At 50.8% G+C, this 22,149-nt stretch overlaps 9 protein-coding genes across 9 annotated transcripts; 3 read left to right on the forward strand and 6 right to left on the reverse strand.

The window, feature by feature from the left end:
• Positions 1-11: 11 nt before the first annotated feature.
• On the forward strand, positions 12-1,554 carry cwc2 (active spliceosome conformation promoter CWC2). The gene is made up of 2 exons (XM_071039452.1): positions 12-576; positions 673-1,554. Exons 1-2 carry the CDS (start codon positions 151-153, stop codon positions 1,480-1,482), a joined length of 1,236 nt encoding a protein of 411 aa, XP_070901516.1. The 5' UTR covers positions 12-150; the 3' UTR covers positions 1,483-1,554.
• cpcC (putative protein kinase (Gcn2)) lies at positions 1,555-7,120 on the reverse strand. The gene is made up of 7 exons (XM_071039453.1): positions 6,587-7,120; positions 4,480-6,525; positions 4,093-4,422; positions 3,032-4,034; positions 2,553-2,983; positions 2,060-2,501; positions 1,555-2,014 (listed from the first exon to the last, which is right to left on the reverse strand). The coding sequence occupies exons 1-7, from the start codon at positions 6,803-6,805 to the stop codon at positions 1,707-1,709; spliced, it is 4,779 nt and encodes a 1,592-aa protein (XP_070901517.1). The 5' UTR covers positions 6,806-7,120; the 3' UTR covers positions 1,555-1,706.
• BJX68DRAFT_232187 (uncharacterized protein) lies at positions 7,101-9,712 on the forward strand. The gene is made up of 2 exons (XM_071039454.1): positions 7,101-7,284; positions 7,396-9,712. Exons 1-2 carry the CDS (start codon positions 7,245-7,247, stop codon positions 9,480-9,482), a joined length of 2,127 nt encoding a protein of 708 aa, XP_070901518.1. The 5' UTR covers positions 7,101-7,244; the 3' UTR covers positions 9,483-9,712.
• Positions 9,681-11,662, reverse strand: BJX68DRAFT_232188 (damage-control phosphatase ARMT1 family protein). Its single transcript, XM_071039455.1, has 6 exons — positions 11,536-11,662; positions 11,409-11,479; positions 11,223-11,353; positions 11,050-11,162; positions 10,158-10,990; positions 9,681-10,090 (listed from the first exon to the last, which is right to left on the reverse strand). Exons 1-6 carry the CDS (start codon positions 11,555-11,557, stop codon positions 9,860-9,862), a joined length of 1,401 nt encoding a protein of 466 aa, XP_070901519.1. The 5' UTR covers positions 11,558-11,662; the 3' UTR covers positions 9,681-9,859.
• A 401-nt stretch (positions 11,663-12,063) lies between these two features.
• On the reverse strand, positions 12,064-12,994 carry BJX68DRAFT_232192 (uncharacterized protein). The gene is made up of 2 exons (XM_071039456.1): positions 12,572-12,994; positions 12,064-12,520 (listed from the first exon to the last, which is right to left on the reverse strand). The coding sequence occupies exon 1, from the start codon at positions 12,793-12,795 to the stop codon at positions 12,577-12,579; it is 219 nt and encodes a 72-aa protein (XP_070901520.1). The 5' UTR covers positions 12,796-12,994; the 3' UTR covers positions 12,064-12,520; positions 12,572-12,576.
• A 1,238-nt stretch (positions 12,995-14,232) lies between these two features.
• On the reverse strand, positions 14,233-16,068 carry ppt1 (protein serine/threonine phosphatase PPT1). Its single transcript, XM_071048957.1, has 4 exons — positions 15,827-16,068; positions 15,223-15,739; positions 14,433-15,163; positions 14,233-14,382 (listed from the first exon to the last, which is right to left on the reverse strand). The coding sequence occupies exons 1-4, from the start codon at positions 15,980-15,982 to the stop codon at positions 14,347-14,349; spliced, it is 1,440 nt and encodes a 479-aa protein (XP_070901521.1). The 5' UTR covers positions 15,983-16,068; the 3' UTR covers positions 14,233-14,346.
• A 183-nt stretch (positions 16,069-16,251) lies between these two features.
• Positions 16,252-17,163, forward strand: spt4 (transcription elongation factor SPT4). Its single transcript, XM_071039457.1, has 2 exons — positions 16,252-16,525; positions 16,608-17,163. The coding sequence occupies exons 1-2, from the start codon at positions 16,448-16,450 to the stop codon at positions 16,890-16,892; spliced, it is 363 nt and encodes a 120-aa protein (XP_070901522.1). The 5' UTR covers positions 16,252-16,447; the 3' UTR covers positions 16,893-17,163.
• Positions 17,164-19,287, reverse strand: gatA (4-aminobutyrate transaminase gatA). The gene is made up of 4 exons (XM_071039458.1): positions 18,787-19,287; positions 18,703-18,738; positions 17,475-18,637; positions 17,164-17,419 (listed from the first exon to the last, which is right to left on the reverse strand). The coding sequence occupies exons 1-4, from the start codon at positions 19,035-19,037 to the stop codon at positions 17,373-17,375; spliced, it is 1,497 nt and encodes a 498-aa protein (XP_070901523.1). The 5' UTR covers positions 19,038-19,287; the 3' UTR covers positions 17,164-17,372.
• A 1,507-nt stretch (positions 19,288-20,794) lies between these two features.
• BJX68DRAFT_264560 (uncharacterized protein) lies at positions 20,795-21,117 on the reverse strand (the record flags this gene model as incomplete). Its single annotated transcript, XM_071044984.1, has 3 exons — positions 20,795-20,864; positions 20,923-20,993; positions 21,052-21,117. The coding sequence occupies 3 exons, from the start codon at positions 21,115-21,117 to the stop codon at positions 20,795-20,797; spliced, it is 207 nt and encodes a 68-aa protein (XP_070901524.1).
• Positions 21,118-22,149: the final 1,032 nt, after the last annotated feature.

Here is a 22,149-nt window from a genome sequence, read left to right on the forward strand (position 1 = left end):
AGCTTCAAATTCGTCGCAATGCCAAGGCCTATCAGTGGCTTATGTAATAGTATTTATCGAAACTTTGGTCGTTCATTCAACCTCCAGCTTCAAACATTTTCTCCGCAATCACAAATCAACCACATTTCCGCTAGTGATTAATCTCTCACAATGGCGGACACAGCAGTCGTCGATACACCACCGGCTCAAGTTCCCACAGACACACCTGAAGAAGATGATTCGACGCCGAATGACGACAATGCCCTCGTCGCACAGCAACAGTCAGAAGAATCGACAGCTATGACTGCCACCGATACCGCCGCTGACGGCACAGTGAAGAAAATGAAGAAGATCATCCGACGAAAGCGACGACCTGCGCGACCACAAGTCGACCCGGCGACCGTCAAGGCTGAGCCGCCACCGCAGACCGGAACGGTGTTCAATATCTGGTATAACAAATGGTCCGGCGGCGACAGGGAGGACAAGTATCTCTCGAAGACGGCGGCGACATCACGGTGCAATATTGCGAAGGATAGTGGGTATACGCGCGCGGATAAAGTGCCGGGTTCTTATTTTTGTTTGTTCTTTGCTAGGGGGGTACGTCTACTGTTCTTTCTTCTTATCTTCCCGACATCTGCGCTGTCTCTACAGCACGCGCGATCAAACTTTATAGCTAACAAGTTGATTGTACAGGTCTGCCCCAAGGGCTACGAATGCGAATATCTCCACCGCCTCCCAACCCTCCACGACCTTTTCAACCCCAACGTCGACTGCTTTGGCCGGGACAAATTCAGCGACTACCGCGACGACATGGGCGGCGTGGGATCTTTCATGCGCCAAAACCGTACACTCTACGTTGGCCGCATCCATGTAACTGACGATATTGAAGAAGTCGTCGCGCGCCACTTCGCAGAATGGGGGCAGGTCGATCGAATCCGAGTCCTTACTTCCCGCGGTGTCGCCTTTGTCACGTACACGAATGAGGCGAACGCGCAGTTTGCTAAGGAAGCCATGGCACATCAAAGTCTGGACCATAGTGAGATTCTCAATGTGCGGTGGGCGACGGTCGATCCGAATCCATTGGCGCAGAAGCGGGAGGCGAGGAGGCTGGAGGAGCAGGCTGCTGAGGCGGTGAGGAGGGCGTTGCCGGCAGATTTTGTGGCGGAGCTTGAAGGGAGGGATCCTGAAGCGCGAAAGAGGAAGAAGATTGAGGGGAGCTATGGCCTCCAGGGGTATGAGCCGCCAGATGAGGTGTGGTTTGCTAGAGCGAAGGAGTTGGAGGGACCTGGTGGGGAAGAGACGAGGGAGCTTGAAGCTCCGGAGCAACCACTTATGATTGAATCTGCTTCCACGGCACAAGGCGAAGTTGGTGGCAACGGAATATTCTCAAGCTCGACGGTCGCTGCGTTGAGGGGGCTGAACGGTGGTAATGTGACTACAAAACAGGCGCCACAGGCTTCTGGGCCTCTGGTGGCGTATGGAAGTGATGATGAGAGCGACTGATTTTTACGATTCGCAATTTTTTTAGATGTATAATATAAGAGATACCTGACTTCCTTTGTCAAAATCCTCTATTCTTCTGTGTTCGAATCGAGGTGTCTGGGTATAATTCCGTATAAAACTGTCGCTGAGAGGAGACTGAGTGCCGTGCGTGGCTTTAAAAAAACTATGTACTACATCACACATTTCACATACCACATGAGACGTCGTATAATCTGTCGGTGTTCTTACCGGTCATTCCCAGTTTTCAGGTCATAGTTGATACATGACCCTGTCCGGAAGTTGTAGATGAAAGCGTTGCTGGAAGTTTCTGCGCCGTCCGCTCGGCTCTCGCTCGCAAGGTCCAGGAGCAAGTCCTGCACTTGGCCAAGATACTTTCGCTCTGTGAGAGGCGCATTCTGAATGACAGCGCGCCAACTGTCGGGGTCTGAGAGACGGGTATCTCTAATTGCGTCGAGCAAGTCGTCGCGAGTGTCGATTGCGGCAATTGGGCCTTCCAATGCTTTTTCAACTACCTCTCTAGAGCGCAACAGGGCTGTTTTTGTTAGTCTAGATGGTACAATTTCTGGGTTCAACCTACCTGACTCAACGATGTTCCTCCTGTTTGTCTTTTTGCTCCTATGCTGGGGGACAAGGATGCGCACATCATTGGCTCGCTCGCTAACGGCCGCGTTGGCTTCCGACTGGCTAAGACGAGCATATCGGGAGTTGTCCGTCGTCCCCTCACGTGTATTGCGAGCGCGTATCTCGTTCCGCAGCCAGGGGATAAGCTCGGTGTTCCGTATATCGAACTCTTCCTTGGGAACAAGACATCTGACTTTGAACCCTCGCTCCTTGCTGTCTTGCTTTGCGATCACAATCCAGCTATGATTATGCTCTTTGTACTTGACAAGAAGTTCTTCAAGAGATGATGCATCTACTGCCAATTCTGCACTGATGTCATTGGCCCATAGATCCTGGGTCAACTTGACACCCATTTCACGAAGGACTGTAGGGTCAAAGCTAGCGACGAGAACATCACACTAGACAATTGTTAGAGGCAAGTGTACTAGTTGGGGCCTTTGTCAACTTGCCCTTCTTGTCTTCCAGAAAGCTCCCATTTCGGCTTCAACGTACTTCGACGAGGTTCGCATAGGAGTCTTAACGTACTCAACCATAATAGAGCTAAGCATATCCCAGCTCAAATTGAATCCTACAGCGTGCGTCTGCGAGCGGCTTGCTAGAACAGACGGGCGAAAGTCTTGAACCAAAGAGTCATAGCGGCCGCCCGCTGCGAAGACTTCTCGACGCTTGCTGTCGAATATGCATTGGAACAGAATGCTGCCGCGGAAAAACTTGTCGTTCAAACTTCCCAGTGGGTTGACATAGACCTTCCGTTTAACCTCAAAACTCTGCAGGTAGGAGACCAGCGAGTTTATTCTGGCAAAAATGGGCGTTAATCGCTCGGCGAAATGAGTGCCTTCCATGATGCCTCGCAACCGCTTCTGGGTTTGCCTTGGTGAGTCTACACTCTGTTAGCAAGTGGGATATCGAATGTACACTGAGATCATACCGCTAAAATCGAACCGAGCAAGATCATCCAAGGAGGTGGAGGCAACCCCGATCGCTGGAGAGCGCAGCTCGCTCCTGATCTTTTGCATAGGCCATTTGCCGACGTTTAGCCTGCTTATTACCTCTTTAACCAGGGGAATTTGAGAGGGAGTTATGCGGCAGAACTCCATGATCAGCTGGAGTAGATCGGAGTGGTTAACCAGGAAACACATGGAGCTGGCTCTCAAAGGCGGGAATTCCTCGATGATCTCGTCAAGCACCTTGATCACTTCTGCCTCTTTCAAAGCCAGGTCGAGGGTATTGCGCGACACGATATCAAAGTCCACTTCTTTGTGAGTTTTTGGCTCGCCACCATGTGGTGACTCCCTATATACAGTGCCGAATGTGAAGGTCTTCTCTAGGGAAGAGTCCTGCCGTGGAATTGCACGCGCGTTGGGGAGTGTCAGGTCAAACGGCAGTTGAAGGGCATTGCCCGAAGCGTCAAGGAGCCTGACAGCACCACTTTTATAATGTTGAGACTTAGGAAACAGCATCTGTCTCGTGGTCTCTACTGCACCGTGTCTGCGAAATATCGATGTGAGTCGCTCCCTGACAAGTCCGCGGACTAAGAGCTCATTCGCTGCAGGGGCTTTACGCGAATCCATATCCCACGCGATGTCTTCAAATTTCTTTGGAGACTGGGAAAATATCGCGGAAAGGATCTTCTTGTAGTCCGGCGAGTTAGGGTCAGAAAGCAAATGCATGATAGCGCGCCTGAAGGTTTCCTCCTCTACCTGAAGTGGAATTTGGCCACTATGAAGCAATTCTGAGGCGGAGGGTCGGTCAGCTGGATTGTGACTGAGAAGTGACTCGATAATCTTGCCCTGAACGGCTTTCTCAGAGTATTGGAATGTAGCAGGAAGATTATGGTGTCTCTCCCTGATTGCTCGAAGGGTCTGATCACGCTCCATACTAGTCGGTAGTGAATGGCACATTTCAAAGAAAATGACACCCATCGAATACATCTGTCAGGTTCAGCAATGGAAAAGGATGCTCACTGGTGCTTAGAGATCATGCACTTACGTCAACTTTCTCGTTATAGTGCCCTGAAAACCCAGACTTCATCTCCGGTGCTACATAATAAGTAGTACCAAGGCTCCGAGTAAGGTTGCCCTCGAAATCTGCAGCTGCAGAAGAGCGTACAGCGGTAGTAAATTGTCCGCTGGTAGCTAGACCGAAATCACCAATTCGAGGGTTGTTTGCAGCATCGATGAAGATATTATCAGGCTTGAGATCACGGTGTATGATACCATGCCCATGGATATGCGTCAAGCCATCAAGGATCTGGCGAAAGAGACGCCATGATCTATCGACATCATCATATAGGCCGTTCTTGATAAGATCTCGGAGCGTCTTTTGATGTCAGCGTGTTCTAATGCGATGTTGTGAAGCGGGTGGCCATGGACTTACATGTCTTTCACAGTATTCCATTTGGATGTACAGGGTGGTGAGCACAGGTCTACCCTGCGAGCCCGATCGCACTCGGCTAAGTTCCTTGCCTGTGCCGCTCTCTGTTCCATAGGTTTCCGGTGTCTCGCCTTTCTCTCTGGTAGATACCGTGCCACGTTCATCCTCGTCACTATCGTTCGCGAATTCAATGTTGGGGTAACCGCTCGAGCTTATGAAGTCGAGGCCACCGGTAGTGCTATAGTCAAAATCTGGAGAATGTGTGCTTGCAAAAGAATTTTCATCCGTGAACGAGATAGCCTCTTCATTTTGCTGATCATAGTCTTCCTCGAGCCAGGCGGTATAGTAGCGAACAACATACGGATGATTCAGTCGCGACAAAAGCATGATTTCTGACAAAGTGTCCTTCAATGCGGTGGCAGATTTATTTGAGATTTTCTTGACGGCATAGAACCGACCGTCCAGTTTGTTCCGTGCTTTAACGACTTCGCCGAATCCACCTTTGCCTAAACGGCCAGCTTCATCAAAATCCTGATTATATCGGGAGAACGAATGGAGCCCGCCGCCACTGATGGATTCTAGGCGCGGACGCCTCTGTAGTGACATGGAGTTTGAGGCGCTCGAGCGCATGAGCAAGGGACTGTCGACGCGAAAGAACTCCGACGGCTGCAACTGGAACGCGGTTGGCCTCCTTTTTGGGTTTGGTCTGAAGAACTCTTGGAGTAAATCTTGCAATGAGGGCGACAAATCGAGAGAGTTCATTAGGGCATTCGCGGAAGTGTAACGTTGCAGCACATCCCTGCCGAAACTCATTTGCAGGAAAACTATCCCAAGATCCCAGACGTCCGTCTTCATGGTTGGAGAGGCACTCTCGTGCGTTAATTCTGGGGGAAGCCAGAACGGAGATTTAGACGTAGTCAAAGGCCTTTTGCTTCCAGCTGAGTCGGGTAGGGCTCCTTCGATGCTGGATAGTAGCTTCACTATGGTCGCACCGGTGGCATTTCTAAACAGCAAAACACGACCGCAATGAATATCTCCATGAACAAAACCATTACGGTGATAGTATTCGAGAGCTTCAAGAAGTTGGATGGTCCAGCTACGGAGCATCTCGACCGCCACTGTTCCAACCATATCCAATAATTCGGACAGAGGCCCTTTGTTTGCATACTCGACGAGTGCAAAAACAGTCCAAGTGCTGTGTTTGGCAGGTTCAAGCGGCCTCAGGATTTTAAAACCAATGAACTCAACAAGGTTCTGGTGCCGAAGCTTCTTCAAGCCCTCAAGCCTATCCTCGCTAGAGCGCATTTGCTCGCGAAAAGCTAAAGCGTCGGCTTTCTTTTCATTTATCGAAAGCTCCTTCAATACTAGGAGAGGGGCACATGGTCGGTTTGCTGGAAGTGCTGGCCTTACGACGAATGTACTCACACCATGAGCACTTTGTAAGAGCGTTTTCCCAAATACTGCTCGGAACAACAACGGCCCCTCGTCTGCGTCCGATATGACCAGGGGTGGGTCGAATGTGATCGCACCGGGTAAGTTGAGTACGCCATCGGCATCTCCATTTGTTTCCAAGCCGCTGGTCCTACTCTTTCGCCGTCGTGCTTTGGTATTCCGCTCTCGAATCGTATTTTGCAGCAACTGCTGAAGCTCCCGTTCCTCTTTCGCCGTGGCTGCTTGCTGCGCTCGAAGTTCTTCCTCTCTTGCACGTTCTGCTCGTTCAGTCGCCGCTGCTTCTTGCACAATCCGCTCCTCTTCCAAGCTGGGTAAGTCCTGGTCGTGGGCCTGAGCTTCCGCCGCATCCTCTAGAACATCCTGTATTGAGACGCCTAGCTCATATATCATTTCCGAACCCAGGAGAGTTTTTGGCTTATTCCGTAGTATATCTCGCACCCTCGACTGAGCGCCGCGACGAAGGTCTTCCAAGTTTTGCGCCGTAATATTGGGACATGTCTTCGGATAGGTCGTCGGTAGTGATACGAGGAGATCTAAACGAACGTCGGGATTTGACGAAGCTCGCAAGTGGAGCTTGAACGAGACCTCTGATGATTGCTGTCAAGAAGTCAGGGCGCCAAGATAACTATAGAAAGAGAGAAAGTTGGACAAAACTTACGTGCCATGCAGAAGGCCGGTGATGTACTTCCTCAAAGTCATCGCCATAGATCGAGCGAAGGGCCTCAACCTCGTTTTGGTGAATCTCCTGATAGTTCGTGGTGACTACTGATGGCGATGCGATCGATGCAGGCTCTGGGGAAACATGCTTCTTCTTCTCCGCCCGGGGAGAGGCGTTCTTGAGGGCATTGGTAGCGGTCTTCTTGGGATGGTGAGGCATAGCGGGGCGCTGGGCGGTGAAGTTGGAGCTCTAATAAACACCGAATGATTTGATGGCCTTCGCCACGAGTAACAGTGACAAAGATGCAGCCGAAGCTGCAGCCCTCTATATCTCGGGATTGGACATATCTAAAACTAAAAGGCAAACAAAAACGAGGGCGAAACTGGGTGGGAAAGCGTACTTTCGCAGCAATTGGGCACAACTGGGGAGGGGAAAGAGAAAGTCAAGAATGCACGCCAATCATTGCCAAAGATGCTCACTAGGCTTCACCGCCTGGCAGTAAGCAGAAGCGGAGCAGAGAGTAAACAAAGCACGTCCTTCCACGTCAACCCAGCATCCTCCTTCTCCGCTCCATCGCGTCTCTTTCGCCGGTAGTGGCTCCAAATGATGCATAGGTCGCCGACTCTGGATGTTTGAATAAGTTTGCCCTGCAACTACCATGATGGGGTGGATTGGTGGCCAGAACGAACAAACCGCAGGTGCGTGTCTCTATACTACTGTTTTCTCCGAAGCGATTCCTGCCGCATTTAACTTGCCGGGGCCCTCTCATCAGGCGATTGCGCGCTAATATGATTTTCTCTGTGTCTTAGACGAATCCAAGATTATGGAGCCTCCAGAAACGCCCGCGCCCATCTTCGCGCTCCGCGCTTTTCAGAGCGCATTATTTGGGACGCCAAAGGCCGGCGACGAAGATATCACGAACTCTGACCTAAAACCGAACCAAGGGACACGTGCTAGCCAGATTAGTACCAGTATTATTACCCAGAAGCCCGCCGAGCAGAAGGGAAATTCTGCAACTATCAATAAGCCGGAACCCGATCCAAGCTCCACCGCGATGTCTCCGACAAAGAGCATCCTTATGACCCCGGGTACTGCGTCAAACCGTCGCAAAACTGTCTCCTTTGGAGAAGGCGTTGTCGACAACGAGCGCAAGCGCGACGACGCCTCCAACAGATGGGTGAAAACGCCAGTCATGGCATCAGGCAACATTAGCAGCCAGTGGACATCGTCCTCGTCGGAAGGCAAGCGAAGCAGACTGACTCAAGCTTTGATGGACTCGCGAGAGAAACCATCTAGAGCGCCTGAAAAGCCTGCACAAAAGTCCAGTCAACCTGGTTCGTCGGAAACGGGTTCGAAGCCAGCACATACACCCACACAAGGGGGCGACGAAGAAGATACGATCAACATGAACGAACCACGGTCTCGCTCCGGGCAATACTGGAAGACGGAATTTGACAGCTACAGAGCGAAGACCGCTCTAGAAATTAAGAGACTGATTCAGTATCGCTCGGCGGCCAAACAATATGCCAAGATGAAAGACGACGAGGCATACCGCTTGGCTACGAAGTTGAAGGAGGAAGAGCTCAAAGTGGAGGATATGGAGCGCCAGGTAATGCAGCTCGCGTCCACAATGGTCGCCCAAGACACAGGTGCCGACGATCGTCAACTCGTCCGCGATCTTACAAAGCAGACCACTCTCGCGTTAGAGTGGAGACACAAGGCCAACCTGCTGCGTGAGGCACTGGAAAAGCACGGCATCGTTGGCAATGAAGTCGACGAAGTCGCAGGGCAATCAGATGCGGTTGTTTCGTCAAAAGAGGTATCAGAGGCGCTGACTGAGACTCAGCATGCGCTGGATCAAGCAAACGCTAAAATTGAGGAGATGAAACAACAACAACCGGACTTTGAGAAACTCCGAGGTCTTGTCCTCAGCTCTGAGCAAAAAGCGTCAGAGCTTGAGAAAGAAAACGCCTTGCTCAAGCATACGTTAGCCCGCGTCAAACAGGAAACATCCAAGTATGAGGATCGACGCAAGGAGAGGGAAGCAAAGTTGAAGCAACGGGAGACCAAGCTAGAGACAAGGATTCGAGAGTACCGCGAACGCCTGAAGACAACCACACAACACCACCGTGAGCAGGAAGAGGCCATGAAGGCATCCTTCGATAATGAACGCCGCTCTCTCCGGGAGCAGAACGACGCGCTCAGAACAAGAGTACGAGCCCTAGAATATGCAGCTCGCCAAACGCTGTCGGGTGACTCTAAACAGCAAAAGGGAAAGTTCGTATACGACTCGGGTCCCGTCAGTCCTCAGAAGGAACACTTTGACGAGACAGGGGAAACAGACTTGCCACTCAGTCCCAGCCCGCGCGGCCCTCGCCTTGGCATGATTGGTGAGCTAGCAGACGAGGATGCAAGGAGGGCCATGGGCATCAAGGATATAGATGAGAGGATCTATAACCTACCGATATCGCCTCTAAAAGGATACAAGGGTCCTTATCGCGACCTGACCGATCTTCTCTTACCATCTTCGCCCCCTGTAAATCCGTCAATTGAAACCAATGCCTTGCCCAGCGCAGACAACCGACGCGCCCATGCAACCGCATCTCTCCCCAGCCGTCGACTCCATTTGGAGAGCGGTTCCGTCAGCCTCCGTCCAGATCGTCTCTACCGTGCCCGGCCCTCAGCTACGAAGTACAGCCTCGCCGCATTATCTTCCAACATCCAGCAACATGATCGTGCAACAAAGAGGCACACCCTACCTGCCTCCCAGCGCGATCCAGTACCGGTCGAGCGCAAATCCGCCGCTCACAAACGCCATGAGCGGAAGGTGGAGGCACGTCAGGAAGGCAAGGAAGGCAAAGAAAGTCTGACTATGCGAACAGCCGTGAAGACCTAATTCCCTCGAACCATTTTTATTGTTATTTCTGCGTTGTGTCATGAACAAGGTTGGGGTCCGGGTGCTGTCCTAAATTGTCTTTGGTGTGGTTGGGGTTTTGGCGTGATTTTGGACTGAAGGCTGCGGCTTTTGACATAACTTGCAAAGTTTATACCCTTGCTTCTCCAGATCATACTCTGATAGATTGAGAATACTCTATTTATTTCATCAAGTTTTTTATTATCTAAAAATCATGACAGCCATAGATCTATCCACCGACACCACCCAAATCTAACTCACCTAATCTATATCTCTAGACATGTTGTGGCATGCTGCTTTGTATGCGTCCTAACAGACGGAGGCAGTCTTTAAATCGTCAATCGTCAACCACCAATCACTCAAATCTTCCCATCACAGAACGACACAACAGCCCACTTCCCACTCCACGCCCACTCACGGCCACCGGATCCACCACCGGGGTACTGCTTCTGTAGTTCCTCGTCCTTGCCCGCGGGCAGGCTGACGACGGTATCGGCCTTGCAAGTACGGAAGGACAGCACGCGGAGACCAGAGTGCGGGCCAAGGGGCCCGATGGCCGTTGTGAAAGGAGTGGTCGGGTCCCAGGCCGCCTGTGGTGAGTCGAGATTAGCATCTACTATTAGGGTTGGTCTGAAAGGGGAGGCAATGGGGACGTACGTCGCTCACTAGCTTGCGATAGTTTAGATCACCCTTGAATAGGACGAGTTCAGCCTCTTTAAGGTCCTCGAAGAGATCTGGTGCAGTGTGTGGAAGACGCCAGTAGGAGCCTCCAGCTGTCCAGAAGGGGTGAGGGCGGATGATGAGCTTGCCCTCTGCGTGGAAGTGGCTCCATTGCTCGAAGAGGAACTTGACCTCTTCGACTTCCTTATCTCCGAGAGGGGGATATTCCTTGCCCGTCTCGTCGGGCGCCGTATAGAAGCCCTGCGGATCCGCGAGAGCCTGGATAAGGTCCACGAAGTCGCGCGGCACCACGTCTGACACAAACCAGGGGATGACCTTGGGGCGGAGGACCACCGTCGTCGCGATCCCGGCGGAGAGGAGGTATCCAGCTAGAATGAGGTCGACAAAGAGCTCGAAGCCCGCATTGTCGAGCACAATGTCGACCCTGCGCTCCTGCTTCTTCTCCTTCTGCGCTGCACGGAGAACATCGAATGCGGCATCCATGTCGTTGACCAGGATGTTCTTCTCTGCAGCCTTTCGCGCCTGGGAGCCTTGCAGTTTCTGAATATCCTCATATGTAAGAGAGGTTAGAAGGGAGAGATCCGTTGCGTTGCCCCATAGACAGATCTCGCACATCTCGGCGAAGAGCAAGCGGTCGGATTCCTCGGTGTTGTGTCCTTTCTCTGCTTCGAGAGCCAGCTCCTTGTATCTGGCGGCTAATTCAAGTACGGCGGGGCGGGAGGACTTGAATGTGGACATCTTCTGGCGTGCAAAGACATCGTAGTGCTTCCAGTGTGTTGAGCGGTTGAAGAGGGTGGCCATGCGTCTGTCTGTTTCCGAGTGTCCACATTAGCTTCACTTCTGTAGTTCCGGTATCAACTAGACGTACACATATAGCACTCCGAAAAGAGCCAGGCGACATCATGCCACTTAGGATTCCCCCGCTCTTCCAGCTCCTCATTGTATTCCTCGATACCAGGCTCGCCATCGTCGATGAGAGGACTAAACAACCGATAAGCAATTAGCGCACAGCAATAAACCTCAGATACAGTAACGACTCACGTCAATTGTCTATTATGCTGAATCTCGTATTTGAGCGCTGCCAGTCCCTCAATGATGGTTTTCCCCTCTTTGCGCTTTTCTTCATCAGAGACGTCGGCAACGGATCGATGTAGGTCGTCAATGGCTCCGGTCTGGGCGGAATCTGATCAGCTGAAATATATCAATTTGTCGGACAGCTATACTCACGACAATGACGGGCCATCGGTCGTTGACGGACTTGTTGGCGAAGCTCTTCTTGTCGGAGGTGAGGTATTGCGCTGTGAGGTAGAGCGGGGTTAGTCCGATGCCTTTTCTGAGGAATGACGACACTCACGGGTTTTGGGATCAAACTCCATTTTGTCCGTGTAAATCAAAGAGTGTGTAAATTAAGGATGTTGGAGAGAGGAAGGGTAGAGGAATGATGAAAGTACTCCGACGTTTATGTCATAGATGGATTGACCGACAACTGCATTTGACAACAATCGTGGGGTCGCCGCGGGCACAAGCCGCAACTCAGAGCGATAGTACGATAGCCCCATCATGGGCTCGATATACTTGTCGTATCTAGGCTACGTAACTATGCTCGAGGTAAGAAATATATCAGTATGTCTTGTCTATTCATTAATCAAATTCTATGCCCATAACAACCATCTATGCTCAGCACTCTACCATAGGCCTTGCCTTTACTCTGTCCTCACCAGTACCAAGAAAGGCGAAACGCTTAATATAACCGAAAGTGCAGAATGCTCCTCTATCCAAAACATATGATTTGCGGTACGCGGATCCTCATGTAAGGCGCCGAGAGCTTTGGTCCTTCAACACTCGTCTTCGTTTTCGTTGAACACTCGTCTCCCCCAGGACCCTTGTCAGAAAACCTTGCATCGTTCGCCTTCCGTATGAGCTCTTCCCTCTGCTCACTAGCCCAGTCCTGCGCGTTTCTGTACGCAGAAATGGCCCCCAATAATTCCTCGGGGCCATTGATTACACACCAGGACCCAAGGCGCGCCATGACTTGTTCGGGATCTTGGTTTGGCTCATCGGCCCGTTTTCTTTTTCTTGGATGAGTTGTGTAGAGCGTTAGCGTCCCAGTAATGGACTCGAGCGTGGCAGAAATTGTGTAGGCGTTGTTGTCAAGTAGTATACTTTCTTCGCCTTCGTTTTCATCTTCTTTGTCCTTTTCTGCCGTTGCTTGGTGGATGTATTCGCGCAAGGAATGCATAGCCCTAGATCCAAACGCACCATTATAACAGGCCTGTCGTTTTACGACATCCCCTGCCCCACGAGGGCCTTTTACTTCTAGAGTGAAGTTCGGCAAGATGGTAAGCTCATCTTTTCTCGAGGGTATAATTGTCTGACTGAGCTCACGGCAGACCTGTTAGTTGAGAAGTGCATGGGCGTGTGAGCCATAAAACCGGCCCGGTTTTGGGTTCACCAGCTTGACTTTCGCGTCGGTCAACGGGGCGAAGTTGTCCCATACTCGGCCCCCTTTGCACAGAAATGGATCCTTGAGTCCTTCAATAAAAGGCACCATCGATTCTATGATTTCTTGCTCACAGCAAGCGTGATCATGAACAGCCTCGATTTCGTTGGACATATTTTCGATAGTTGAGCGCGCGAGAGATGCCCGGCGTCGGGCTAGCCGACGTTTGATAGAGTTGAAGTTTTTTGGCGGTGTCAGCCTTTTGTCGTCAGTGTCCCGAAAGGTGTAGGGGTATATTCCGTGTTGAATTAAATGTCTTTCGAAGTTCGCGTCATAGGCGGTAGTGTTCTTTTGCTTGTTCTTCTTCTTCCCCATCACTGCATCGATATCTCGAAGGAGGCCGTAGCTGGAGGCGGTATTCCTACGGCGACGCCTCCCCCGTGTGGCCGCTGCAGCTCTTCCCCGGCTTTTGCTCAAAGTCGACGTAGTCATACTAGTACGTGTTGCTCTTGTGGATGTGGAGGAGCTTTGTCAATTACCCTCCGCCAAAGCCAAGGTCGGTGGATGATGCGAGCATACACTTTGGTCCTGAGGCAACGGATACTGGATTCATTCCTGGGGGTCAGCACAAATTTGGTACGCAAAAGAGAAAAAAAAAATGCTAAACGGCAAAAGGGCCAGGTACATCTCGGAGGTCACTGATATCCGGTCCCCCACGTCGCGCGAATCTCTTAAGGTCTTTAATGCGGTCTGAGTCCAGACAGTCGAGGATGGTAGTAGCTAAGTGCGAGGGTCTCCAAAAGACGTATTTGTTAGCTAAGTCGTACTATCCATGGCTTATATGTGAAAAAATGATACCTTGAAGGTTGGACTGGGTAGTCCTGACTTGTCTGTCTCTGTAGCTCTCTCAAGGAGAGTTGTGAGAAAGTGATGCGGCTAAGTGTTGTCCAGAAGCTGGGATCCGGCAAGTAAGATGCAGAATCCCGGCATCGATGCTTTCAGGTATTCATGAGGTAGGTTGAGTGAAAGTAATGAGTAGATATTTTTAGACACACTGTCTGGGTCACAGACGCTTAAAAGAGCCATGGTCGACAAAGAAATGTTAGAGAGAGTCAGGAAGCTGGCTCCCTGCTGAACAAAGGGAAGGATAATGGGTCAGATCCAGGCATTCAGGTGCTTTGTTACGGGTGGCCTATTTATGGATCCAGTGGCTAGATACTATAAATCAAAATATCATCAACAACAGATAAAGAATAGGTGGAAGCTAGATAGATTCCCGCCAACTTGAAAAAGGGCCAGAGCTAGTCAGTACTAGTGCAATGGGTAGCAAATACTTCAAATCTTTATCGATACATATACACACAAACTTAGTTATTTTGAAATCGATAACCTCTTGAGAATCAAAGTACCTATAATGTTTAGTAATTTCACATATAATAGTTAAACCATACAGGTTCAAGATGCTAAGCCTTGCACAATCTATCCTCATAGGCAACATGAAATAGGCGGAGAAAAATGCCCCATAAGACCCAGGCGGTAAATTAGCTCGCTATGCAAAAGTTTGCCCAATCGTAAAGCAACGAGTAAGCACTGACCGGGGCATCCAACCCATCCCACTCGAAAGGACGCCAGCAAACGAACTGTACTTGCAAAATGTCCATTGTTTTGACTGGTATTTATCCACCAACGCCCAACCCCATCTGAAAGAATGTGCGCGCAGTCATCTCACATCATTGACATCAGGGAGCTTTGAGCATAAGCCTAAATGTGGTCAGTTTGTGTTGAGGAAAGGGGTCTGGCTGGGGACTTACCATGGGCTTGATATCTGGGTGAGGCACGGCCTCGAAGACCTGGTACTCCAGCTTAAGCTCCGGGCCAATCTTGATAAAGGCGCCCTTGTTCTCCGTCGTATCGCAGTACTTAGGTGCTGAGAAGACAGTAATACACCGTCCGTCATGCTCGACTTCGTATCCGTTCATACGAACCTCGTGTGAGCGGATGATGGCCTCGAGACCGTTGTTCTCGCAGAAGCGCTTGGTAACATCCGGACCAAACTGCAGACCGACACCGCGCTTGCTTGGTCCGCGACCAGGTTCGGTCTGGGGATCTGTCCAGAGCATCTCCATCATCAAGCCCTGTTGGCCGGGCTGCTTCTGGTTGTGGCGGTTGAGTTTTCGAATATCGTCTAGCGATGTCTTGTCATTGGAGAACAGACCACCGTGAAGCACAAGGAACTTGTTGCCGATCAAAGTGGCGAGAGGCAATGCAGAAAATGACTCTGAAAAGACCTTGAACATCGTCTCGTTGTACTTGGCCTTGCACTCGCCCTCAAAACCGTACACTTTGTTCATGTCGTCCGTCTCGTGGTTTCCGCGGTTCAGGAAAATGCCGTTCGGCCGCAGCCACTTGTAGGCGTAAAGCAGAAGAGCGATTTCGGTCGACCACGAGCCACGATCCACAAAGTCACCGTTGAACAGGTACGCGTGGGTGTCCGTTGGGAACCCATTGAGTCGGAAGATCTCCAAAAGATCGAAGAATTGCCCTGTGAGAGCAGTCAGTCAGCCGTGGATCCACCACCAATCAGCAGAGGAAGGAACGAACCATGAGTATCACCACAGACAGTCAACCTCTTCCCCTCATCAACCCCAATCTCCACCATCGTTGGCTCAGCATAAACAATATCCTTCACAGCCTTGACAATCTGGAAGGCATACTTCCTGTGAATCTTCTTTCCCTCCTTGAACCGCACAATCATATCGTCAATGAATTCCTGCGTCATCTCCTCCCCGAGCCGTACCCCATCATACCCCTCCTCGACATTAATGGCACCTATGTCAAGTCCTTCAAACGCAGATGGCGGATCCGATACCTCAATTGCCTTCTCAAACTCCAGCCGCCGAACCAGCTTTTCGCACTCGGCGGCTTTTAACTTCGCATCGCGGTTGCTCGGATCCCGCTTCAGGACTGCCTTGAAATCCTTTACGGCTTCACGGTAGTTTAAAATGGCACTGTTTGCGAGGGCGCGCCGCCAGTAGGCCTTGAGGTAGCCGTCGTCAAGTTCTAGCGCCTTTGTGGCGTCTGCGATTGCGAACCCATATGCTTCGAGTTTGATGTGTGCCTGAATGAACCCGAGGGAATATTAGCATGCCTGTGTTTAACTCCGGTTCGCCTCCCGACAAGGCTGGGTATCCCGGGCCAAACGTACCTGAGCCCGGTTGCAAAAGAACGACGGGTCTTTATCATACAGCTCGATCGCCTGGTTGTAAAAATCGATGGCGGTAGGCCAATCATGTGACGTAAAGGCCTTGTTTCCCTTCACCTTCAGCGCCGTGGCGGCCTCTTGGTTATCTGGCGAGGCCATCGTGAGTGAAGGAAGTCGTGAATCGGAGGAGGGTGGGCTGGAGGGGCGGGCGTTTCGGTAGGAGAGCACGAGAGCGAGAAGAGCCCGTAGACAAGGACAGGTGCGGGCACAGAGACGACGGGGATAACCTGCTCGTAAGATGATAAAAGAAGTCCCCGGAAGTTAATGCCAAATCAGGTCTTTGTTTGAGGGCGCTGTTGTGAGAAGATCAAGGTTCTCTTTTGATGGGCGAGCAACTCCTCCGGTCTTGGCGTTTTGCCGCAAAATGAGGTTCGAGAAGCATCCGGCCATCGGCCGCCGACTTTCATTCTTGACCTTAAGCAGGCAAACTTCAGCCTCATCTCACCCCCCCACCCCGGGCTTCAATAACTCAGAACTTCAGGGTAGGCTCGTCCCTGGTCAGGCGAAGACCAATCATTCTCTCTTTTACTTCTCACCGCGTCGACACCCAAGTCCACCCTTTCAATGTCCTTCTACGTCGCACCCAGCCAGCAGCGCACCCTCCGCGCCTGCATGGTCTGCTCGCTCGTCCAACTACACAGCGTGAGCTCGGACCCTACCTTGTCCTATTTTCTCAATTCCTTTCTTCCAAATCCATCCCAAACTAACCCCTTCTTACAACCAGAAATTCATGCGCGAAGGCTGTCCGAACTGCGACAACGTCCTCGGCCTCCGTGGCAACAACGACAACATACAAGAATGCACATCGCAGGTCTTCGAGGGCCTAGTTACGGTAAACGATCCGGGAACAAGCTGGGTGGCGCGCTGGCAACGACTCGATAGCTATGTACCAGGGACCTACGCGGTCAAGGTTACGGGGTCGCTCCCTACAGAGGTTATTGGGCATTTGGAGGACGCGGGGATAAAGTACATTCCTCGGGATGGAAGTACGGTTGAAGAGGAAGGGTGAGCGATTTCACGGGTCTGCGGGAAAGGGAGAAAGTGATTTGTGCGCTAGGCGAGGGGACGACTGTTCAAAGCGAGGCTTGGTTGTTCCGTTCGGTCATATCCGTTTAGATTTTTTCTTTCCATGGGATCAGAGGATGCCAGAGATACCCCTCTGCTCTCTGTTTTCTGTTTCTTGCACGGATCTGGAGTTTATGGGTCTATTTGAGCTCTCGATGTGCTATGTTATGGGATTCGATTCCATGGTTTGCCGTGCGGAGTTTGATATCTACGTTTTTTTTTTTTTTGAAACCAAATGAAGAACTGTCAATTGACAAAACTCATAACTCAGATTTTGATAGCATGCTATCTCCATTACAGTGCTACCGGGGTCTCAAGCATAACCTCATATATATTCATCGTCAACGATGCAAGTCACAAAGCACCCTACCCAAATAAAACCATTTGAACGCCATGGAAGAAAACGATGCATAAAGATAACAGCTTACAGCTGCTTGATGATCTTCTCAATGCTCTCAAGAAGGATATCGGCTGGGAGAAAAAGTCAGTACCGTGTTCTAAGTCGGAAATAACAAAAGGAGCTTACCGTGATGCTTCTGGAAGATCAGCATGGGCCGCAGACGCACAGCGCTCTGGCCGCTTCCACCAATGTTGATACCAACGCCCTTGCCCTTGACAAGGAACTCGTCGCGCTTGGGAGTATCCCAGGCGATGAATGTACCCTGGCCCTTGCCACGCAGGTTCTGCAGGTGCTCAGGGTACTGCTTAGCAAGGCGCTCAAGGCCAGCGTAGAGGTAGGCGCCAGTGGCAGCTGTGTTCTCAACGAGCGACAGGCGCTCGATTTCCTCAATGATGCCGCGGAAGATGAGGGCGCGGGATGGGTCACCCATCCAGGTGTTGAACTGGCGGTAGGGCTTGTTGGGACGCAGGGCGGGGTTGCCGTAGTAGTAACCGGCAGTCTGGGCCTTCTTGGAGAAGGTGACCATGTCAGGAGGGGTCTGGAGGTTCCAGTGGTCGTGGGCCCAGAACTTTCCGGTGGCACCGACACCAGTCTGGACCTCGTCGACAATGAAGAGGACGTTGTTGCGCTTAGTGATCTCACGGAGACCTTGGAAGAACGCGGGAGAAGCGTGGTTGTCGCCACCCTCGGACTGGATGGGCTCGACGACAACAGCGGCAACGGGGTTGTGCCATTCCTTGATGAGACGCTCAGTCTCCTGCAGGCAACGCTGCTCCTCCTCGGCGTTCTCCTTGGCGAATTCCTCAAGAGGATACTTCAGAGAGGGGAAGGGAGCCTGAGGCCAGTCAAAGGCAGGGATATCAAGCTTGTGGATGGGCTTGCTGCGAGTGGTAGACAGACTGCCGAAAAGACGGCCGTGGAAACCAGCCTTGAAAGACATGATAGACAGCTGAGGAGAACCGGGGGACTGGTTGACCATGCTGGACTGGATTTCCTCCTCGGTGAATTCCTTCTCAGGGCCACCACGCTGTTGTTGACGGTAGTACATGAAAGCGGCCTTGTAAGCAGTCTCGTTGGCATCGGAACCGGCCATGGCAGTGAACACCTGGTTCAGGCCCTTGGGGGCGACCTTGAGGATACCAGTCTTGAGGATGTGAGACCAATCGGCGGATGGGAAGTTTCCGAGAGCTGGTCTGTTGATCAGAGAGGTGGCCATCTCCGAGGATCTGGCCACCTCGAGGAGGTGGGGGTTGTTGTATCCGACAGGGATAGAGGCAATCTGAGCGTAGCTATAGTTGGTTAGCTTTATCTCATTATAAGCCCTCCAGAAGATATACAGCGATTGACCACATACACATCGAGAAGCAAGTTTCCATCGAGATCAGCAATGCTATAAGCTGTCAGTATCGTCGACATTGTGCGGGGTAACTTGACGTACTAGTTTCCAGTAGACTTGGAATAATCGGCAAGCATGTTCAAGCTGCGGACGTCAAAGACCTCATTGAGCTCTTCAGCAGCCGCCTTGTTCTTGGGGCCCGGAATAGCGGTGGCTAGCTTGGGAGCAGCAGGCTCGTTGGAGAAGTAAGGCTTCTCCGCAGCGCGAAGGTGGGCTGTGGTGGTGAGGGCGCGGATAGCAGGGAGACGTGCCGAAGCGCGCAGCCTCAGGCTGGATCGGAAAACAGCAGCCATTATGTTATTGGTAGGGAGTACGATCTGAGGAAAATGAGCGGAGATTGAGGGGCGAGGAAGAGCCCTTGTTGAGGGATTCCCGATAAGAGCGGAGATTGGTGATAAGAGCTGGAGCTTCGTCAAAGATCACCAGCTGGAGTTGCGATTACCAGAGGGAAAAACGAGAAATCTGAGGATGCAGAGGAAGAAGAATATACAATTGAGATGCAGTCAAAATAAAGGGCAAGAATTGGCAGGCGTGTGACCTTTATACCGAGTGGCAGGAGTGGGATTGATGCTCGAGATCACTGGAGGTGGAGGTGGAAGCTCCAAATGCTTCGGCGATTCGAGCCAATCATAGAGCACAGCTACACCGAACGTCATCCAGATCCTCCAAAAAGCAAAGAGGCACAGATTCCGATTGATAACAGCTTCGATTTTTCGAGTCTTCTTTCCCTCTCTGGTGTCGGCGAATCCACCCTCCGGCGCGAGTGCTCAAGTCGGTTTACTTTTCTTATCGAGAATGCGGGACAGCTACTGCGCACTAACTGTCGCCGAGCCTCTTGCCATTGGATTTCGGAACCAGATGCCTAAAGCTGTTGTCAGCACGCGGCAGTCTTCATCCGCTGGTGTCATCTATGGTGATAATGTCTCGTCCTCTTCATCTCACCACAGATTCGCTTCTCGACGCACGTTACTAGCTAACATCTATCTCGAGTACCAGCGCTATGAACTCCTTCCAGGGTTGCCTTTCTGATCCCAAGAAAACCAGTATTGCTTCGCGAAGGTTATTGCCTCTCGTCCTAGCTCTCAAGCACTCCACCATGACAAGCTAGAAACATGACCTCAATTCTCTAGGAGCGGAACGCAAGGGAATGGATAGTCGGAGGCTATATCGGGAACGGGCAATGCCTCATCATAGGATGTATGGACGAATCTGTGGGGTAAATCCGGGGTCCTGGCGATAATGCAGCCTCATGGAGTCGGTAACTATTACCCTGCACTCATCGGTACAGCACCTGACACGAAACGTGGCGCATACTACACACCAACCATTTCAAGCTAACGGTCCACCTGTTGGAAATATCAACAAACTGCAGGTATTTATGACTTTTGCTGCATTCGCTTTGCATGCTTCCCACTCATGCTGTGTTCAACACGATGGCTTTTCTCTATAGGAGGTTCCGCCTCTTCAGCCCTCTGTCTGAGCTGCAACACACCTATCATGTCGGCTATAGCGATCCTGCACCCATCGTACCATGTCCATCATGTCAACTTTCGAAGATTGCCGGGGCGCAGATCTGGCTGGTCTCCCTGGGATAGATAAGTCTCTCGCCGGACCGAGCTGAAGAAAGACACAGGTATACAGCACGGGTTACGGGTACAACACGCACTGGCAACAAACGCTTCAGCTCATAAATACTCAAATGCAACAGAGACTTTATTTCGGACGATAACTGGGTCTGTTTAGCCGCCAGCGCCTCACTATCGTGGTCAACATAGCCAGGGGTGGCATCCCACGTTGTCTGTGGCCACTTTCAGTCCTAGGTTCTTGTGGCAGTAGACGTCTTGAAACGCAAATCCACTTCATATTCCATGGACACATAATCTCAACCCTACATATTGAGACAAATCACAGAAAGAGCGATGGGGCTGAAAACTCCACTAAGAGGATGATTCGAAGCCACCACGGCCGTCACAGAACCCTGACATTCGCTTTCTCTTCAGATTTGTTAGATTTTCTCATGCAGAATAATGTATCATTTCCGCAGGAAAACTCACTGGTAAAAGATGCACCGGAAGGCTCTTTGATTGTTGGAGCTAGGGTCAAGGTTTACTTGTGTGACGCTGATGTAGACAGAAGTCAGTCCTCCCCACTTTTGAGATGAGTAGAACTTTTGCTTACCCAGTGTCAAAGTCCTCGCACTCTCCTTGCTGGACGGTCACGAGGTTCCATTGGCCATTTTGCTGTACGTCCTGTTCAAAATCTGTCAGATCAGGGCTATCTCAGTTGTATGAATTCCGACATCCTCACCATATTAATAGCCATAACAGTTGAGGCAAGCAGCCCGAGAGAGAGTACTGATGTGGAAGCCTTCATAGTAAAGATAAGTCAACCATACAGATTCGCGAGATGTGGAGATATAGGCGTGTGATGAGAGGGAGATCAGACTATTTAATCTCCAACGTCAAGAATAAGCTACTTTTCTGCCGACTAATATCTTACCCAGTTACGATGGGAGAAAAGAGCGGCTTTATACCAACATAGCTCAGTTACATCCACAGTTCTAGAACTGGAAATAGTTACCTGCCACATCGAGAGTATGATAGGCCATGTTTCCAGATATACTTCACGGCTGGCCGACTCTCGTATAAGAACGCCACACGCGTTGACACGTCGTAGGGTAACCCGGCTTGCGCGGCTTGGCATCTTCAAGCGATCATGGCAGACTTTGAACGTGGGGGTATATAGCAGTACTTTGAGCGCGAGGCGCCAATAAGCCTTGAGATCTCCATGTTCTGGCAATGGGGCAGTAGCGATGTATCTTCGTGCATAGATTAAGCCTTTAAGTACTAAGCTGAAGACTTCGTGATGGAAAGCAAGCAGTTTGAAACAGCAAGATTTTCGCCAAATGATACCACTCCCTCTTTCCTCTTCAGATGCTACGCAATGTTTCGGGGCGATACTGATAGTATTCACTCAATAGATACTCCTTGTAACTTGTACAGTGTATAAAAGCGATCGACATGTGTCTAAATATGTTCTTTAGGGCTAAAACGGACGCTAAATACTATAAGAGGGGATAGATAAGACTAGTGTCGGGATTCATTTCCGTAAGTATAGAGAACAACTTCTTGTATATTGACTGTGAAGGTTTCAAAGAAACAGCTAATAGAAGGATAAAAGTCGTTTCTTCGGACTAGCGAGCACTGATCAAAAAGTCTGATCGAGGATGATTATGTACGACAGCCTGATGAGGTTCCGCTCATGGGACTGGAATGCTAACAAAAAAAGGCTTCCTGTAAACTTTTTTTCTGAGATGTTCAAGCATGACTCGTGTGTGTAAACCTTGAAACCTGACGCATTGAGCTGATGTAGTAGATATAAAAAATAGGTTCTCGTAGATTCTAA

The sequence above is a fragment of the Aspergillus pseudodeflectus genome (genome assembly GCF_044049435.1).
Source record: "Aspergillus pseudodeflectus strain CBS 756.74 chromosome Unknown BJX68scaffold_11, whole genome shotgun sequence".
In the NCBI taxonomy this organism is placed as follows: domain Eukaryota; kingdom Fungi; phylum Ascomycota; class Eurotiomycetes; order Eurotiales; family Aspergillaceae; genus Aspergillus; species Aspergillus pseudodeflectus.